General features: G+C 36.4%; 1 protein-coding gene across 1 annotated transcript in view; it reads left to right on the top strand.

Moving 5' to 3' along the window:
- TOGARAM1 (TOG array regulator of axonemal microtubules 1) overlaps positions 1-14,414 on the top strand; it is a 127,551-nt gene that overhangs the window by 33,270 nt on the left and 79,867 nt on the right. Inside the window, 2 exon segments of the mRNA XM_012521568.4 lie at positions 4,169-4,322; positions 13,501-13,635. Coding sequence (XP_012377022.3) covers positions 4,169-4,322; positions 13,501-13,635 — 289 coding nt within the window.

The following is a 14,414-nucleotide window of genomic DNA, read 5'->3' as shown; positions in this document are numbered from 1 at the left end:
TAGGAGGCCCAGGGTTCAAACCCAGGGCCTCCTGGCCCGTGTGGTGAGCTGGCCCACATGCAACACTGCTGCGCCACACAGGAGTGTCCCCCATGTTGGGGAGCCCCATGCACAAAGAGTACGCCCTGCATTGAGCCACCTTGTACAAGAAAAGCACAACCCGCCCAGGAGTGGCACCGCACACACAGAGCTGACACAGCAAGGTGATGCAACAAAAAGAGACACAGATTCCCAGTGCTGCTGAGAATGCAAATGGACACAGAAGAACACACAGCAAAAGGACTCAGAGAGCAGACAATGGGGGGAGGGGAGGAGGGAGAGAAATACCTAATAAAATATATCTTTAAAAAAAGGCCTATTAAGGGCTACCCTCTACTGAAGCAATATAATCAAATGGCCCTTACTGATCTAAGCTAATCAAAGGTTCACAATAGGTTCAATTTAAGAACATAATTTTCTGGGGTCCACATAAAACCCTCAAACTGACACACATGGTAATGGATAATTTTTTTTTCTAGACAATCTTATCTTTGTCCCTCTTTTTGCACCATTAGAAAACTCTTGACCCCACTTTCCCCTTTCTTTCCTGCTTTTCTTTACAGCAAAACATTTTAAGACATGTCTAGGTTTGCTTTCTCCATTTTATCTCTTCTCTTTCTCCCTTGAGTCCAGTCCAAGCAAATTTATGAAATGTTCCATATTTTTTACCCTGAAAAAACAAAAGTCTATAGTTTAACTTAGGATTCACTGTACAGTGTAGTTGCATGGACTTTACAATTTTTTTTATTCTTATACCATATATACAAACATTTTTCTTTTAATCATACTCAGAAATATATATATATACACAAATATATATTGGTGCTATATATATCAGTGCTGTTAATTGCATTCACAATGTTATGCTACCATCACTGCCATCCATTACCAAAACATTTCATTCATTCCAAATAGGAGCCCTGTACATTGTAAGCCTTAGCTTCCCATTCCTTCTTCCCACCTCATGCCTTGGTATCCAAATTCTAGAATCTGACTCTATAAATTTCCTTATTCTAATTGTTTCAAACAGTGAGATCATACATTATTTGTCCTTTTGTGCCTGGCTTCTTTCACTCTACCTGGTATCTTCAGGAATCATCCATGTCGTCACATCTATCAGTACTTCATTTCTTTTCACAGCTAAATATTCTGTATGTATATACCACATTGGATTTATTTATCCATTCATTTTTGAATGAGAATCTTACCAGATATAAAATTCTTGGCTGGTAGTTGTTTTTCCTCAGTACTTGAAGTATTTCAACCTACTGTCTTCTTGCCTCCCTGGTTTCTGATGAAAAATCTGCACTCAATATAATTGGGACTCCATTCCCTTTTACATAACACATTGCTTTTCTCTTCCAGTTTTCAGAACTCCCTCCTTATCCTTTGCATTTTATAGTGTAATTAATTATTTTTCTTCATATTTATACTGTTTGGTGTTCTCCGAGCTTCTTCTTGGATGTGCATATTTGCATCTTTTGCTAAGTTTGGGAGATAGTGTCTGTCCCTTTCTCTCTTTCTTCTCTTTCTGGGACTCCCATAATGAGTATTTTGGTGCATTTGATGGTTTCCCATAGCTGTCTTGGGCTATTTTCACCTTTAATATTTCCTTTTTCTTTCTCCTCCTCAATCTTACTCATTTCAAGTGTCTTGTCTTCAAGTTCACTGATTCTTTTGCCAGCTCCAGTCTGCTCTTGAAATCCTCCTGGGCATTTTTCATTTTAGTTATTATGGTCTTCAACTCCATTAGTTCTGTTTGGTTCCTTTTTAAAATTTCTGTTTCTTTACTTAGACTCTCATATTGTTCATTCTTTCTTTTCCTGATATACTTCAGTTCTTTCTCCATACTTTCCTTTATCTCCTTGAGCATTTTTAAGATCTTTTTTTAAAAAGGCTTTTTTCAGTTTGTTCATATTCTCGTCATCTTCATTGGTGTTTTCTGTATTTTCACCCTCTTTCTTTGAGTGGAACATCATTTCTATATCTTTGTCTCATATGTTTTTTTTTTAATCCCCCCCTTACGGCTTTTTTAGCATGCTGTCTGCTCTGTGTCCATTTGCTGTGCATTCTTCTGTGTCTGTATTTATTTATTTTTATTTCCCCTCTCCCCCCTGCAGCTTGCTTGCTGTCTGCTCTCTCTGTCCATTTGCTGTGGGCTCTTCTCTATTCTCGCTTGTCTCCCTTCTTTTTGTTACATCACCTTGCTGAGTCAGCTCTCCATGATGCCTGTGGGCCAGGTGGCACTCTGCAGCGTGCAGGCAAGCCTGCCTTCATAAGGAGGCCCCAGGACACAAACTGAGAGCCTCCCATGTGGTAGATGGGAGCTTATCTAATTGAGCCACAGCCACTTCCCTGTCTTGTATTTTTTTGATGTGCACTGTACTTGTTTAATATTTTTAAATGCTTACTCTTGGATTTACTCCCTGGGATGTCTATTTCTTGGTTTTGTTACCAACTGGTGATAAGACAGAAAGTTTCTTGAGCTTCAACCCTTCTATCAAGAAGGTCTGCCCAAGGCAAATGCAGTGTGCAGGATTTTTCCTGTCTTTCCAAGTCTGTATTGTCCTGGGCTTTTGCATGGTAGTTGTTTTGGAGTTTCCTTGTCTATAGTAGTTTTTTGTCCCTTTGTTTCCTAGGAGACAGACCTCTGCCTTCTGGATATTTGTAGCCCTCAGGCCTTTTTCTCAGACTCTCCTCCTCTATAGTTTTTAACACACCTTTCACTGTTTCATACTTCTTTTGCCTGGAGGGTAAATTTTGGGAGAAGGGTCACCTTGGAGAGAACATTCCCAAGTTAGTCTTTCCCAGTCAAAACATGGCCAGGGACCCGTGACAGGGGGGTGCATACTATCTTCAAAGTGTCCTGGGAAGGGGAACAAAAAAAGTGTCAAAAGCTTCTCCAACACCTCCCCAAAGCTGAATTTCCCTGGCCTGCTCAACAAATGCAGCCCATAAGCTAATTGTCCCCTAAAGTCCTGATGAAGTGCTGCATCTTTAAATCTTCACCGCCTCCATTTCTGTCCATTGTGGGTTGAAACAATGACTGCAGCCATATTTGTCCTAGGAAGGTTGATAAAATAACTGCCCTCAGAGCCAGGACCCAGGAATCCAAATTTGCTAATCAAAAGCTGTTATCAGTGTTCAGCCATGCCCAGCCCTGTTATTGGGAATAGGATTTTTTGACCCTTTCTGTCACCAACAGCTAGACAGGGTCTGGACTCTGCAGTGGCCTGCCAGAGGAGTGGGTAATGGGTACCAGTAGCTGCCTCATGGAGAGCAGTTTGCAGTTCTTTACTGTAACTTATCAGCCTCTTCCTTCCACTCTTCCCTGGATGCTTATAATGTTCTCCTGGCCTCCAGAGTTTCAGAATAGCTGTTCTGCCTGCTTAATAGTTTTGGTGGAAGGACTGAGTCCTGGAGCTCCCTTCTCCGCCACCTCCTCCAGAAGTTCCTCATTTAGTTATTTAACTATAACTAGGTAGGACTTCAGAATTCTTTCCTGATATTTTTGTACCTTAAAGATTAAATGGGTTACATAAAAAAGGACTTAGACACTAGATATATATTAAAGTATTTTGTACTTCGTTTTTACTAAGTGACCCGTCTTAAGAAAATCTACTAAATGAATCTTGACACAGGTTACCACATGTGTAGGCTGCAGATTGTGTCTAGTAAATTTGCCTCAGTAAGAATAGTACTGTGGGATGCTCATCTATTCAGTTACCTTTAGTGGGCATTCCTGTCTAACTAAAAAAATGAAGGTGTAGTATGAGTGGTTATATTGCTGAATCAGGCATGTTCTGTTCCCCACTCAAGTTGTTATTTTTCCCTTTTTGTCATGTGTATTCTTTCCTTCCTAGCTGCCGCATATATACTGTAGGATGTGAAGATACTGAAATGGGTTGGGTTCAAAGAGAAAGAGAAAAAAATTAGCATTTCTATCATGGAATGAAGTTTATTGTTATTATTGTTACACTATGTGTGGATGTTTATTTGTATCATGGGGTATTTACTCAATTTTTTAAATTTTATTCTGAATTATATAGTTGGGTCAAAGATACCCTGTCATGTTTATTACAAAGTATATTTAACATATGTTTGCTAATTTATTATTCTGTTCTTATAGTTCTCAGCATATGATTTCATCCCATCTCCAAAATTAAAGTCCTCTCAAGGAATGCCAGTCAATGATGATTTATGTTTTAGCAGAAAAAGAGTGTCACGAAACTTATTTCATAATAGCCGGGATATTAACCCAGATTCTCTTCCTCTATGTGCTGGTAAGTAACAGTTTCAGACAGTAAACATGTTGAAATATTAATATGTTAAAAGACTTCTTTTAACTTCAAAGTTCATGCAAGGACTCTTGGAATTGATAATCTAATAGGCAAATGAGATTCATTAAACATTTATTGAAGACCTGGTAAGGATGGACATTTTGACACAATTGTCTCATAAGACTGTCATAGAAACCCTTTAAGTAGCAGTGTAGGGCAATATTTATATAATCAACAACCTTTATTTATTGAGCATCTCCTATGTGTCAGGTACTTTTCTAATTACTAGGGATAGAGTAGTTAACAAAAGAGAGAAAACTTCCTTTCTAATAGATCTTGCATTCTTTTGGGGATAGCAAGGGAGCAGACATTAAAATGCTATATATACTGGGTTACATGGTAATAAATGCTATGGGGAACTTCTTGTTTCTGGTTCAACATGCAAAGAGCCTGGAGTTAGGTACTCCTGTCCTCACAACAAGAAAAAAGGACTGAAAATCAGCAACTCTTCTTAGGATTGTCAGAGAGTTGAGGTCACAAGACAAACCACTGCTACAAAAACAGGAGAAATAGGTAGATACAGAGAACCACAGCTTACTGGGAAGAGAAATTACTGCCAGCAGGAATACTTAAATGGTAATTAACTACTTGCTGGAGACTGACTATGGGCTAGCTTGAGAAATAAAAACTCCTGGAAGCCATTCTTAGAGAGCGAGTGTTTCTTCCAGCCACCCCAGTAGGTTTCCTTTGTAAAGAGTGGAGAAAAGTCCCCTGACGTTTCCCATAGTGTGTTTGAGGGGGTGGGGAAGGCGTAGAACTAACTATTTTGAAATACTCAAAGCTCTCTATTCTCCTTAACATGGTCTGTCCTCAAGGGGAGTTATTTTACCAGATTCTAACCAACTTGGATTTTACCAGAGCCTAACCCACATGGGGGAAGTGCAATACCCAACTCCACCTCTCTGTTGCCTTCCTGTCTTACCTAAAGGGAAAACACATACATACACATAAACAAAACTGAGAAGCACTTCTTAAGATCATAGCCCAGGGACACAGTCTCAGTTAAAAACAGACTTAGTCATAGGATTATAGAACACTTACCCCATTGGGTTCCTGTATAATAACAGGATTAGAGCTGGAAAAGAGCTATAAAGCTCAGGCCCTATTTAAAAAGAAATCTCTGAGGGAACCTAAAAATAGTAGAGGAGACCAAAATAAAGACACCTGAGGAAATTTTAGCCTCTGACATCTAGAGTTACAGCAAACAATAAACGCAGCCTAGCACCTTGCCAGATAAACCTGAAGCTTCACAGTAAGGCAGTATATACCTCAGTTCCTTTACCTAATATATTATTTATAGCCTTCAACAAAAATTACAGGACATGTTAAAACACAGTCTGGCAAGATGGAGCAAGTATCAGAAACAGATTCAAATATGAAAGAGATTTTGAAATTATCTGACCAGGAATTTAAAATAACTGATTAATTATCCTAAGAGTTCTAGTGGAAAAAGTGGACAACAAGAAGGAACAGATGGGTAATGTAAGAAGAGAGATGACGATTCTAAAAAAGATTCGAAAGGAAATGCTATAAATACTGTAACTATCAGAAATGAAAGAGGGACCATCAATACTGATATTATGGACATTAAAAGGATAATAAAGGAATATTATATACAACTATGCCCACAAATTTGATAACTTAAATGAAATAGACAAATTCCTTGAAAGCCACAATCTACCAAGACTTATACTAGGAGAAATAGACATTTCACTAGACCTGTATCTATTAAAGAAATTGAATCAGCACGTAATAATCTTCCAGAACAGCACCAGGCCCAGATGGTTTCACTGGTGAATTCTACCACACATTAAAAGAAATGATATCAGTCTTCCATAGTCTCTTCCAGAAAATAGACGCAGGAGGAATACTTCCTAACACATTTTATGAGGCCTACATTATTCTAATACCAAAACTTACAAGAAAGGAAAATTACAGACCTTTATCTCATGACAATAGATATAAAAATCCTCAACAAATATTAACAAATAGAATCCAGTAATTTATAAAAAGAATTATTTAGTAAAGTAGATTTATTCCAGGTATACAAAGCTGGTTCAACATTTGAAAATCAGTTAATGTAATCCACCACAGCAATAGCTTGAAGAAGAAAAATCATATGATTATGTCAATACATGCAGAAAAAGAATTTGATAAAACCCAATACCCATTCATGGTAAAAACTCTCAGCAAACTTGGAATAAAGGAGAACTTCTTCAGCTTGATAAAGAACATCTGTAAAAACCGTGCCACAAGTATTCTACTTAATGGTACCCAACAGGATGCTTTCCACCTAAGATTAGGAATAAGACAAGGATGCCCCAAATTACCATTCCTATTTAATATAGTACTAGAAATCCAAGTTAGCCCTGTAAGACAAGAAAAGGAAATAGAAAATACACCTTTTGGGAAGGGAGTAATAGAAAGGTCTTTGTTCACAGATTGTCTATGTAGAAAATCCCAGTATTCAACAAAATTTCCTGGAACTAACTAGTGATTATAGTAAAGATCAATATGTAAAAGTCAATTGTTTTTCTATATAATAGGAATGAACAGTTAAACTTTTAAATTAATAACTCAACATCATTGGGAGCAGATGTGATTCAACTGGTTGAATGCCAATTTCCACGTGGGAGGTCCTGGGTTCAGTTCCCAGTACCTCCTAAAATAAATAAACAACAAGCAAACAAATAAAAAAACCAACTTGGGGAGCTCAGTGGTTGAGCACTGGCTTCCCCCTTGCAAGGTCCCAAGTTAAATCTCCGGCCCTGTATCTCAAAACAAACAAACAAACAAAAAATGCCACAAAACCTCAACCTCATTTACCTTAGCACCAAAAAAAGAAAAGAAAAGAAAAAAAAGGTATAAATCTGACAAAAATATATGCAAGATCTATGTGAAAATAATAAAACTCTGATAAAAGATATCAAAGAAGTGTTCTTGAATAGAAAGACTCAGTAACTTTAAGATGTCATGTCTTCCCAAAGTAATGTATGTATTTGATGCAAACCCATTCAAAATCCAGAAGTAACTTTGTAGATCCTGACAAATTGATTCTAAAGTTTATATGGAAAGGCAGAAGACCCAGAATAGCCAACTGTACTGGAGAAGAATAAAGTTACAGAACTAACCTACTTAAGCCTTATTACCATTGCTATAAAGCTACAGTGATCAAAACTGTATGGTTTTACTGAAAGAATAGACAAATAGATCAATGGAACAGGATGGAGAGCTCAGAAACAGACAAGAGATTAAAGGCGTTTCTATGGAGAAAGGATAGTCTTTCCAACAATGGATCTTAGAACAACTGGACATCTACATACAAAATACACACACACACACACACACACACATAGACACAGATCTTACACCTTTCACATTTGCTTCAAATGGATCATAGACCTAAATGTAAAATGCAAAACTATGGAAGTTCTCAAAGATAACATAGGAAAAACTTCAAGGTGACCTTGGGTTTGGTGGTGACTTCTAGGATACAACTCCAAAAGCCCAATTCATGAAAGAAAATAATAAGTTGGACTTTATTAATATTGAAAATTCCTGCTCTGCAGAAGGCACTGTTAGGATAGTGAAGAGACAAGCTGTAGACTGGGAGAAAATACTTGCAAGACATATATCTGACAATGAACTTATATCTAAAATATACAAAAATCCCTTAAAATTTAATAATAAATAGACAACCCAATTAAAAATTGGACAAAAATGCTGAACTTATTCCTCACCAAAGACAAACAGATGCCAAATAAGTATATGAAAAGACGCTTATCATCATATATTATTATAGACTTGTAAATTAAAACAGCAAAGAGATACTACTACGTATCTATTTAAATGGCTAAAATCCAAAACACTGACAACAAATGCTGGTGAGAAGGTGGAGCAAGAGCAACTCTGATTTATTGCTGGTGAGAACGCACAATGGTACAACCACTTTGGAAGATAGTTTGGTAGTTTCTTACAAATCTAAACATAGGTTTACCATATGATCCAGCAATTGCACTCCTAGTGTTTACCCAAAGGAATTGAAAATCTATGTCCACACAAATCTGCACTTGAATGATTATAGCAGCTCTGTGTATAATTGCCAAAAATTTGGAAGTAACCAAGATGACCTTCCATAGGTGAATGGATAGAACAATGGTACATTGATACAAGGAATATTATTCAATGATAAAATGAAATAAGCTATTTAAATGTATATTGCTAAGTGAAAGAAGCCAGTCTCAAAAGGTACTCTGTGATTCCAACTATATGACGTGGAAAAGGCGAAACTATAGCAATAGTAAAAAAAATCAGTGCAGGCTGAGGTAGGGAAAGGCACGAATATGTGAAGCACAGGGCATTTTTAGTGCAGTATCTGTATGACACTATAGTGGTGGATACCTGACATTATGCATTTGTCCAAATCCATAGAATGGTATACACCAAGAGTAAATCCTAATGTAAATGATGGACTTTAATTACTAATATTCTGTCAGTGTTGGTTCACCAGTTGTAACAACGGAACCACACTAATGCAAGATATTAATAATAGGGGAAAGTGTATCTTATGGTGGTAGGTGGGGATGTATATGAGAATTCTCTGTACTTTCTGTGCAATTTTTCTATAAACCTAAAACTGCTCTAAAATAGTTTATTAAAAAAAACTATAAATTAAGAATTCCTTTAATGGGCTCATCAGTAGACATGGACAAAGAAGGAACCAATGAGCCTGAAGATATACCAGTAGAAATTTCCCAAACTGAAAAAGAAAAAAGACTGGAAAACAAAAAAATAGAACAGAATATCCAGAGTACTTTGGGACAATTGCAAAGGGTATAACATATGTGAAACGGTAGTACCGAAAGGAGAAGAAAGGAATAGAAGAAATATTTGAAATAATAATGACTGAAAATTTTCTACAATAATGAATAGATGCCAAACCACACATCCAGAATGCATGGATAATAACAAGCAGGATAAATACTTAAAAATCTATACCAGGGTGTATCATATGCAAACTGCAGAAAAACAAAGAAAAAAAACAGAATAAAAAAACCTTACCATTACATTACATTATACGTCTCTTTAGAAATCTTGAAGCAAGAAGAGAAATTATCCTTCAAAAGAAAAGGAGAAATAAATGCTATGGGGGAAAATAAAGCAGAGAAGAGGAATTTGGAAGGGGAACTATTTTAAATAAAGTAGAAAAGAAGGCCATATTCAGAAGGGAATATTTGAAGAAATAAGGCAAGACACTACACAGACACTAGGAGACCAGGCAAATAAGTCCAGGAAGAGGTAAATGTCAATGCAGAGTAACTGAGATGAAGTGTGTTAAACATGTTTGAGAAAAATCAAAGAGGCTAGTATGTCTGGAATGGAATGAATAAAGGAAAGAGTAGTCGAAATCAATAAGGTAATTTAGGTCCTTATTTACCAGGTCTAGAGGTTATTGAATGAACTTTGTTTTTTATTCTCTGTGCAGAATATCTTGAGGAAAGAAGTGGCATAATTTGCCTTATGTTTTTCAGGCTCATTTTGGGTGTTGTGTTTAGGACAGACTAAAAGAGGCTAAAATGAGAAGACTTATTAAGAGTCTATTGTAGTGATCCTGGCTACAGTTGATCTGGTTATATATCAAAGATAGGGTTGATAGCATTTACTGATGTTTTAGGATGTAGTATAAGAAAGGGGAATCAAGAATAGCTCAAAGGCAGGGGTTCTTAACTTTTTCTGTTCCATGGACCCCTTTGCCAGTCAGGTGAAAACTACAGACCCCTTACTAAGTCCACACTATACTGCATATTATTTAATGAGTATATCACACCTGCACCAACACATCCCTACAAGAATAATGTTTTTTTGAATGTCAGTTCAAGCTCACAGACCCCTTAATAAGAATCCCTGTTCTAAGGGAAAAAGAGAGACACTCATTCATTGCTGGTGGGGAATGTAAAATGATGCAGCTGCTGTGGAAGACAGTTTGGCAGTTCCTCAGGAAGCTAAGAATAGAATTGCCATATGACCCAGCAATCCCACTACTAGGTATATACCCAGAAGAACTGAAAGCAGGGCCTTGAACAGATATTTGCACACTGATGTTCATAGAGGCATTATTCACAGATGCCAAAAAATGTAAGCAACCCCAGTGTTTGTCAACCAATGAATGGATAAACAAAATGTGGTATATTCATACAATAGAATATTATTTAGCTATAAAAAGAAATGAAGTCCTGATGCATGCAACAACATGAATGAACCTTTTGTGTCCAGCTTATTTCACTCAACACAATGATGTGAAATAAGCCGGACACAAAAGGAGAAATATATGATTTTAGTGTTACAAGTTAATTGTAATAAGCAAACTCTTAGAGTTAGAATTTGGAATGTAGGTTACTAGGAGATAGATCAGGGTTAGAGAATGGGGAGTTGATGCTTAACTTGTACAGCATTTCTGTTTAGGCTGATGGTGAAGTGTCGGAAAGAACTGGTGGTGATGGTAGCACATAATGTGAGTATAATCAAGAGCACTGAATTGAATAGGTGAATGTCGTTAAAAGAGGAAACTTAAAAGGTAAAACATAGGACTGTACAACTCAGTGAACCCTATTGTACATGATGGACTATAGTTAATAGTACAAGTGTAAGAGTGTTCTTTCATGAAGTATAGCAAGTATTTCAAGTATATAGCAGTATAGTATATACTGATACAAAGTGGTAATAATAGGGTAGTATATGGGAAAAATACACCTAATGTAAATAATGGATGATAGAGCTATTTTAGTAATCTTTCATCAATTATGACAAAGGTAACTACTATTGAAAAAATAGTATAATTATTTAAAAAGTGCTGTCATCAGTAGTAACAGATGTTCCACACCAATGCAAGGTGTTGGTGGTAGGATGGAGTAGGCAAAGCCTGTATTTTATGCATGATAGTTTTGTAACTCACAGCTTCTCTAATAATTTTTTTTAAAATCTGATGTAAACTATGGAATACAGTTAATAGTGCTATTTCACTATTCTTTCATCAGTTGTAACAAAGGCACCACACTTATGTAAAGTGTCAACAATAGGGTGGTATTTTCTGTAAACCTATGATTTCTCTAATTTAAAAAATAATAATAATTTAAGGAAGACATTAGGCTAAGTCAAATAAACCAGACACAAAGTACTACATATTACATGATTCCATTTATACAAAATGTAAATGTAAATAAATCTATAGAGACAGAAATAGTGGTTATGTAGTACTGGGGAAAGATAGATTGAGAGGTTTCTTCTAAGGGGTTTGGAGTTTTTCTTTTTGGAGTAAAAAAATTGTTCTAAAATTGCTTGTGGTGATGAATGCACAACTCTGTGTTATACTAAAAACCACTGATTGTACACTTTGAATGAATTGTTTGGTATATGAGTATATCTCAATAAACCCTTTTTTTTTTTTTAAAAAGAATGACTCTAAGATTTTTTTACTGGAGCAACAGAAAAGATACTTAAATGCCTAAGTAAATATTATAGAAAGTGAATATTTTGGTAGTTTAGAGGATGTGGTCATTGTCATGGGCATAAGGGCATAAGAATACTTGAAATGCATCTTTTTTGCAGTTTGGTAGCATATAATACAAGTGCTTAGAGAGGTATGGGGCAGCAAAGGATTATATTTGGAATGGGCTTGAGATATTTCTGGGAACTGCGTCAAGGCAAGATTAATTTTGGGTGGTAAAAGATCAATTGAGATATAGAGAACCTGTATGTAAGGCTTGGAAATTTGAGCTTATACTTGTAAGCTATAGGGAGCTAATGGAAATTTTTTTCATTAAGGAAAAAAGAAGCTAGGGTGACAAGGTTGTTTGCAGATGAAGTAGAAAGTAATAATCAGGAATATATGATGGCTGGATGTAGAAGATGAAGAAAGGGAAGAGAGAAATATCAAGATTTAGCACCCAGGTAATTAGAAAAATGGTGATGTGTTGACAAAATAATACTAACTGGAAAGGGAAAATAGTTTAGAAATTATGGATTGTGTTTGTTATAGATGTTGACATTTAATATCCAAATGATATCAGTTGTTGAAATATGTGGACTTTCAGTTAGGACACAGTGGATTTAGCAAACATTGTTCCCCTATGGGAAATTTGGACCCTTTTGCAGTAATTCCATACATACTATTTTAATATAAAAATGACATGTTACAATGTAGTTTAATTTGCTTATTTAATAGAGAAAAAGAAATGCAAGAATATACAGTTCTGACCATACCATTATTTGGAGTCTTTATAAGGGCCATTGTTCTTTGCCATTGAGAAGCTCATTATCTAGTTATGCCTATTTTAAACAACTGGAGAATAAGGCAACATATAGCCTAATGCTAGATTGGATATATGAATTATAAATACTATAGGAATTCAAGAAAGGAAGAGGTCACAGAGATTGAAGTGGTTTGGGAAAACTCTAGGAAGGAGATTGGACTTGAGCTGGACTTTTAAAAATTGGGTTTGGGATTGACAGTGAGTCAAGAGACTGTTTCAGGCAGGGAGAAGGTATAACCAAAGGCATGGAGGTGAGAATTTAGAATATATCCAGTACATGAAGGATGTCTTGAAATTATAGAGAATTTTTGAAATCATACAATCTCAGAACTACAAGGAATCAGTTCATTTTATCAATAAATAAACTGAACTCCAGAGAAAGCATCATCCCTTCTTTTCTTCAGACCCACTCACCTACCCTTAGGAATAACCTTATACTCCAGGAATAATCTTAACTCATCAGTGGTGACAGAAAGGGCTCTGGGGTACATACTTGGATAAGCTTGGAAGCTATGAGAATGCTGTGTGATTCTGCTGTAGAACTTTTTTGGTTGTAGGGTATACTTCATACACTGGGAGTAAGGAAACCAGGTCTGATGAAACACTCTGTTCTGAGAAGAGGGAAGTATGGGAGAACTTTGCTTTTGTACATATTCTTCAGTACACCATAGTTTTATCCCCTTCTTGTCTACTTGGCAGACTGTATATTCCTATATTTATTCCAACCAAATTATGCTAATATATGTGAAATAAGATATATTCATGAACTGGAGTTAACCTTTACTTTAATGTTTTTCTCCTTCCTTCAAAAGGTACTACTGGGACTCATCAGACAGAGCTTTCTGGGAAATGTGGACCACTTGGATTTTCACAGCTATGTGGTAAAACTGGCAGTGTGGATTCTGATTTACAGTTTCTGGGGACAACTAACAGTCATCAAGATAAAGGTATAAATTCCAAATTTATTTGGATACAAATGTTTTAAATCTAGCTTATGTCATTTTATATGCAAAAAAATTGTCATTTTATAAAATTATGCTTATCACAAAAAAGAAAAGGATGTTGGTTGTATTTTTTAATTTTAATAACATTTGTTAGTAATTGTTATCATAAAATAGCTTTAGTAATCTTGAATAAGTAAAACTGATTAAAATGAGAGTTTAGAAACTCATCATCCAGATGAGAATTTTAATATAAAGTCATTGAAAACAACATTACCCATTACAGAGTTCTGTGTTAGCAAAGGGGACTCTGTGCCCACTAGGTCCTGCAGTGTAAAGCACAGTTATTTTCTATGAGTTTTAAACTTTCAGATATTCAGAATTTATTATGTCCCCTGTTAGGAACCGTCACTTCCTGATTAGCTATCATTTTAGATAAGACATACGATATAAAACAAGAGGGGGCTTAGAGTCCACATGGATGATGGATGCAATTCTCCTGCTTGCAGCTGTAGGCACTCTTGGCTCCCTGGTTTGGTGGTTGACCCTCTTCACCTACCTGTCAGCTGGCCAGGGTAAGTCCAACAAACCAGAGGGTAGGAGCCACAAGTCTGCTGAGGCTCAGGGCCTGGCTGTCACATGGACAGTCCAGAGATTCAGGTTTCCTGAGTGTACAACAACCCAAACACCAACCACAGGTCCGGTAAAAATAACAGAAGAGGCATGTGTAGGAAGGTCTTATCTGAGTCCAACTCTAACACACTCAGGAACACAAGCTCCAAAGT

Source organism: Dasypus novemcinctus, chromosome 3, assembly GCF_030445035.2.
Source record: "Dasypus novemcinctus isolate mDasNov1 chromosome 3, mDasNov1.1.hap2, whole genome shotgun sequence".
Lineage (NCBI taxonomy): Eukaryota > Metazoa > Chordata > Mammalia > Cingulata > Dasypodidae > Dasypus > Dasypus novemcinctus.
This window is presented reverse-complemented; position numbering and strand designations above follow the sequence as displayed.